Consider the following 7327-nt stretch of genomic DNA (forward strand, 5'->3'; position numbering starts at 1 on the left):
ACAGTGCTTTTAAAGAACAAAAATAAAGGCACAGTTTGTTACCTGAAACTCTTTTTGGAGACATTAAAGATAATCATTAAGTAATTTAAAAAGGTTGACTTCTTTTATTTTTTCCCTATATTTAAGCAGGGAGTCACCATTGAGACCAGGGTCTCTTTCACCAGGGAGCCCTGCATAGACAATTTCATCATTCAAAAACTGAAAACATAGAAAAAAGAGAATGTATTTTTCCATCTTCAACTTACACACTCCTTTCGGTTTTCCACAGGCGCCAGCAGCGACACCATCCCTCTACCTACCAAACTGAGATGCATTCCTAACCCTCAGTGCTTGTGTGACGGGTGGTGGGGGTGACGAAGATGGATGAGGATTTCCTGAGCAGTACCCTGACTGCCTCTGAATCAGACCTGTCCTCGTCTTCTTTCTTGACATTGGAGGCGAAGGCAGCCTTCATCTTTGTCCTCATTCTCTTCCTCGTCCTGGGTCTCCTGATCGTACGCTGCTTCCGTATCTTACTCGACCCTTACCGCAGCATGCCCTCCTCTACCTGGACTGACTACATGGAGAAGGACACCTTTGATTACCGTATTGCCTGAGGGGTCCTTCCTTATCAAGGCTTCTGCACTGCATTGCCTGAGGGGCTGGTGACCAGAGCGGTTGCATTGCCAAAGAAACATCCAAGAGAACTAACTAAGAGAACTTCCACGTGTCCGGATTCAGCACGATGAAAAACCTTTGCTTGAGGAGCTCTACTATGAGGCAGGGACGACGGCAGTGGGAGGTTCTTCACCTCTGCCACAGGGGGATCACAGTGTTTCCTAAGCCCTTAAACATTTCAGATATACTGTAATGCCAGAGGGGTCCTTCACTGGGGCTACAAGGGTAGCTGGTGTATTGCCCGAGGGACAGTCTACAGTAACTGAAATAGAAAATCTGTTTTCCTCTTAAAGGAACAGGGGGAGCCTGTCATCTCCTGAAGCAAGCGATATAACTGGTCCAGTGACTGAGCACAGCTTAATCATTAGAGAAGTCCATCTTTTTGTACACAGGCCTTTCAGATTTGTGTTCTAAAATGGCCTAGGTTGACTGTACTTATTCAGTCAGTCACACACACAGTCAGTCAGTCAGTCAGTCAGTCAGACACACACACACACACACACACACACACACACACACACACACACACACACACACACACACACACACACACACACACACACACACACACACACACACACACACACACAATCAGACTACCCCGGCTCCGATGCTCGTCTTATGTGGCAGGGCTTGCAAACTATTACAGACTACAAAGGGAAGCACAGCCGCGAGCTACCCAGTGACACGAGCCTACCAGACGAGCTAAATCTTCACTGACATTTTCAACATGTCCCTGATTGAGTCTGTAATACCAGCATGTTTCAAGCAGACCACCATAGTCCCTGTGCTCAAGAATACAAAGGCAACCTGCCTAAATGACTACAGACCCGTAGCACTCACATCCGTAGCCATGAAGTGCTTTGAAAGGCTGGTAATGACTCACACATGACTCACTCACATATCCCAGAAACCCTAGACCCACTCCAATTTGCATACCGTCCAAACAGATCCACAGATGATACAATCTCTATTGCACTCCACACTGCCCTTTCCCACCTGGACAAAAGGAACACATATGTGAAAATGCTCAGCGTTCTACAGCTCAGTGTTCAACTCCATAGTACCCTCAAAGCTCATCACTAAGCTAAGGATCCTGGGACTAAACACCTCCCTCTGCAACTGGATCCTGGACTTCCTGACGGGCCGTCCCCAGGTGGTAAGGGTAGGTAGCAACACATCTGCCACGCTGATCCTCAACACTGGAGCCCCCCAGGGGAGCGTGTTCAGTCCCCTCCTGTACGCCCTGTTCACCCACGACTGCATTGCCAGGCACGACTCCAACACCATCATTAAGTTTGCAGATGACACAACAGTGGTAGGCCTGATCACCAACAACGACGATACAGCCCATAGGGAGGAGGTCAGAGACCTGGCCGGGTGGTGCCAGAATAACAACCTCTCCCTCAACGTAACCAAGACTAAGGAGATGATTGTGGACTACAGGACAAGGAGGACTGAGTACGCCCCCATTCTCATCGACGGGGCTGTAATGGAGCAGGTTGAGAGCTTCAAGTTCCTTGGTGTCCACATCCCCAACAAACTAGAAAAGTCCAAACACACCAAGACAGTCGTGACGAGGGCACAACAAAGCCTATTCCTCCTCAGGAAACTAAAAAGATTTGGCATGGGTCCTGAGATCCTTAAAAGGTTCTACAGCTGCAACATCGAGAGCATCCTGACTGGTTGCATCACTGCCTGGTTGGTACGGCAATTGCTCGGCCTCTTACCGCAAGGCACTACAGAGGGTAGTGTGTACGGCCCAGTACATCACTGGGGCTAAGCTGCCCTCCATCCAGGACTTCCACACCAAGCGGTGTCAGAGGAAGTCCCTAAAAATTGTCAAAGACCCCAGCCACCCCAGTCATAGACTGTTCTCTCTACTACCGCATGGCAAGTGGTACCAGAATGCCAAGTCTAGGACAAAAAGTCTTCTCAACAGTCCTGAACAGGTAATCAAATGGCTACCCGGACTATCTGCATTGTGGGCCCCCCCAACCCCTCTTTTACGCTGCTGCTACTCTCTGTTTATCATATATGCACAGTCACTTTAACTATATCTACATGTACATACTACCTCAATCAGCCTGACTAACCGGTGTCTGTATGTAGCCTCGCTACTTTTATAGCCTCACTACTGTATATAGCCTCGCTACTGTTTTTCACTGTCTTTTTATTGTTGGTTTGATTTCTTTACTTACCTATTGTTCACCTAATACCTTTTTTTGCACTATTGGTTAGAGCCTGTAAGTAAGCATTTCACTGTAAGGTCTACTACACCTGTTGTATTCGGCGCACGTGACAAATAAACTTTGATTTGACACACACACACACACACACACACACACACACACACACACACACACACACACACACACACACACACACACACACACACACACACACACACACAGAGTCATACAGGCCCCCGTACAAACACACTACACAAAGTATTCCCCTACACAAAGAGACCCACACAGACTCACAACACTCATGCTCATACATCCACAGAAACATGCAAAGAAAGAGCTGCAATCACCATCACACTTTTTGATATATCACACCCCAGGAGCCTTCAGACAAACACGGGTTTATTCTGGTCACGTCAGGGGAACGAGTGCAGCACTTTACTCCCTGTGACAAGGGGTGGGAGCGCGTGTCGTTATCTCTCTCAGATTAGCCTGCAATTTTCCTTTTTCTGGGAGAGCATTCGAAATTTAGCCACTGATATGCTAAGTCTCATTACTCTGATGATTAATGACAGCACAGCGACCAGCCTGGAGAAAATGATTTTCCCGCTCTTCTTCTTCAGTCTCATCGTCGCCACACAAATTCCCGAAGACCCTTTCGTCTTCCTAGCTCCCTTGGGATGTCACTGATCACCATAATAATGTTCCGCATGGAAGCCCCCAGCAACAAACCACAAATCAATCCAGTAGTGACAATACAGGGACAGTACTGCGACGCAGGCCCACTGGAACAACTACTGTATCACCACAGTACACAGATACTGAAGCAGAAGCACGACTGCTGCAACAACACGCAGTACTATCCTAGGACTTCTACAGCCGCGTGGGCTTTCCTGCAGCACGTATTGATACTATGAGATGAGGCCACTGACATTGATACCACTATGGCACTTATTGGGACAATGATAGATGGACAGTTCTGCAGCACTTAACCACTGAGACACTGTTGCCATTGTAGCACTTGGCTAGAGAGACACTGATTACACATGGGCAACAAGTCACTGAAATACTGCTACTACTACCATAGCACAAGGGTCCTGAAAAAACGGATACAATTGGAACTGGTGCAGTTATAGACCTAAGTTCCAGCAACACTCTTACTGCTGCTACTAGTTCTGAGTCCTAACTTGTAATCTATCAAATGAAAAATCAAATCAAATGAAGTGTTCAAATACACGTGTTTAGCAGATGTTATTAAAGATGTAGCGAAATGCTTGTGCTTCTAGCTCTGACAGTGCAGTAATATCGAACAAGTAATATCTAACAAATGACACAACATATACCCAAAATACACGTACATCTAAGTAAGAAATGGATTAAGATGTGCGTAACTCATCGTTTCTGAGCTAGGGAACTGTCCCAATTGACAATGAGAAAGTCATGTAACCAGGTGGTATTGTTGGTGCTGTATACCGGCAAAGATGCTCACCGGATGCAGACTTTCTCTGTTTCTAATCCCTTTAATGCAGGGGCGGAAATCCCGGGGGGGACGGGGGAGACACGACCCCCCCCATCCTGGGAAAAATATGATTTGTCCCCCCCAATATATCACTGAAACATAACTATGTAATTTAAATAATATTAATAATACGCAATGAAAGCAATTGTGCTGATTATAGACACTTAATAGCGCGTTTTTAAGTTTCAAAAGATTGCGACCCCCCACCCTTTGCCTCACAATGGTTTGATCCACTGCCAGTTCCTTAGTTGGCAAGGTAACAGAGGGGTCGTATCTACTGTCTGAAAGGCACTCAATGAACGTAACTGACGTGAGGTTAATCCAGTCAATCGTGCACACACACTAGCTGAATATGCAGAGCTAGCACGCAAATATTAACTATTAAGCTAGCTAGTACCTATTCCATTTATGTGGCCTCGTCAAAGATGGAATCTTTGCTATCGTCAATTTATTCCAAGATCAGCATGCAGATGATGTAAATTAGTGCTTCAAAGTCCCTGTGATAAGGTTAGCGATAAACTGAAGTCCAAACTGAACAGAACTACACTCTCTTCTACCATTGTCTTAAATATATTTAATGGTCTCGGTACAAAAGCTAAATTGTCGCAAGGGAACTTTTATTTATTTATTTGATTTCACCTTTATTTAACCCGGGTAGCAAAGATTATAGCAAACACCACCGAAACGGAATTGGTGCTCGCTAGCTTTGCGAATTCAGCTATTGTTGGAAGCCAGCCAATATGAAATAAACTATTAAAATTACAAAAGGTTGCAGCATATGTTGTGTAAATGGTGAACTCATACAGCTGTCAACTCTTGTCATTTTAATCCGTTTCACATTTGCTAGCTACCTTTTAGATCGAAGCCCAAATAGAATGATAAAATATAAGATGATAGAAGCCCATCTCCAACGGTGTAAATAACCTACACACTGTGTGTGTGTGTAGCCAGCCAGCCAGGTAGAAAAATGGCAGAAAAATAAAAGACGGACATCAGAGTATTTTTCAGTACACCAAAACGCAAAGTAAGAACCCTAGTAGCCTAATATCTGAAAGACTAGTTGATAAAATGTTCATAAGAAAGAAATGAAATTCTAATGGAAATGTTTCACAATGATGTCATTAGGCAGAGCAGGCAACAGATGGCACACAGACAGCAGAGTTGGGGACAGATATGCAGGGACAGACTGGCAGAGACAGGGAGTCTCAGGTAAGTTTGTTGAGTCTTTGTTTGGCAACATTATGAAAGGTTCTCAATTTTTTTTACTTGTAAAATAGGAACATAATTGGAAAATGCCATGGATACCCCCACTCTCAACTTAAACTGGTGACTGAACTAAGATTTGTTAAAGGCAATGGTATTGCTGTTGTGATTAGTTGTGTAGTTTTGGGTATCGGTAGTTAAGAATATGGCAAACACCTTATTTCTTTGGTTCCTCAATATACATTTACCATATTACAATGTAGGCTATGTGTTACAGCACTACTTTTGGTGTCCCGCTCAGGAATTGCTCTTGAGAAAATTTCATGTAATTGTCCCCTCCAAAGTTGATATCAGATTTTCGCCCCTGCTTTAATGCCTCCAGCGTGTCAGAGTGTGCTCTGGGCCGTTCGTAAATTTAGAGCGTTGTCAGATTGTCTAATTCGTCAATTTGAACGTTTCACTCTCGGAGCGTTCAGAGCGCACACTGGACGCTCTGGCTGAGGAGTAGGGTTGACCCGAGCGTTCTGACCTCACAACGGCAGTCAAGCACCCAAGCTAACTGGCTAACATTGGCTAGCTTGCTAGCTACTTCCAGACACAAATGAGAGCACACCTCACTCTGACCATTTCACTCGCCCTAGCGGAGCTGGTTTGAGTGCTTTCATGTTATCTAGAGCATTATAGTGACTGTAACTGTGCTTTTGACAACAATTTAATTACGTACTTTTGCCAATGTTTACTAACCCCTGTCATATTCAACGGGTGTTGCGCGTTGAACAAGAGCGCTCTGAAAAGCAGAGTTGATAGCCAGAGTGAATTTACAAACGAAAAGCTTGTTTACATTTGACAAACTGGTGGTGGAACAGCTTGGAAGCCTACAGTATAGAGACATAAAACATGTGTTGCCCTTTAAGACAGTTAACCTCTGAGTGAGTTCTGCATCCATATTCTCTGATGAGAGCTTCCTGTTAAGATGAGCTGCTCCTCTACCCGCAACGAGGCTCAGATGATCCGAGTTGTTTCGGGAATTGGAAATGTGTGTTACTGTATGTGATTAAATTGGGCCATTTTTTATTTTTTTTTGCAGATCCCAAACCTTAGAACATGTTTGGCCCTCCTTTGACGCTCTAGACCAGGGATGGGCGACTTTGATGGGGGTGGGGGTGTCACTTTTCATGAACCCATCATGATGGGCCGCGGTGGCACGCGGGTCTGCGTACCCACATCCACACACACACATGCAGTCAGAGCCAATCCTAGCCTTTTCGGGGCCCTAAGCGGAATGTTTTTTGGTGTGTTCTTTGGGGGAAATTCATCTGCAGGCCTACAAAAGGGCCAGTTAGCCACCCCTGCTCTAGTATGGACGTTAGGCATGTTAACCAAGGAGGATGACACTATTATTGCATTAGGTCATAAGTCATTGGACATAAATGTCCATACAGAAGTGGACATTTTTTTTTGCATTGGAAATGTATTCCACTGTAACTCTTACTACATACATTGTCTCAATGCAAATGTTTGGATACAGATTCGGGGATTGGGGGTCAAATTACATTAGAAACAAACTTCTGTTCCATTCTAGACTTCATGTGTAGAAATAAAATAACAAAATGTATTGAATTACTCTATATAGTGTATTTTGTTGTTATTGAGAGCTATTATAACAGGATAAGCCTGCTGTTTACGTACAATAGTCCAGCCTACTGTTTAACCTATAATCTCTTTTCCAAGTGTTTTTTCTTGTTTTGTAAATAAAGTT

The 7327-nt window shown here is 44.5% G+C and overlaps 1 protein-coding gene across 1 annotated transcript; it reads left to right on the forward strand.

Annotated features, from left to right (window-relative positions):
• The first annotated feature begins 264 nt into the window (after positions 1–264).
• Positions 265–1131, forward strand: LOC106588350 (cortexin-3). The gene has a single exon (XM_014177241.2). The coding sequence runs from the start codon at positions 360–362 to the stop codon at positions 594–596; it is 237 nt and encodes a 78-aa protein (XP_014032716.1). The 5' UTR covers positions 265–359; the 3' UTR covers positions 597–1131.
• Positions 1132–7327: the final 6196 nt, after the last annotated feature.

The sequence above is a fragment of the Salmo salar genome, chromosome ssa27 (genome assembly GCF_905237065.1).
Source record: "Salmo salar chromosome ssa27, Ssal_v3.1, whole genome shotgun sequence".
NCBI lineage: Eukaryota > Metazoa > Chordata > Actinopteri > Salmoniformes > Salmonidae > Salmo > Salmo salar.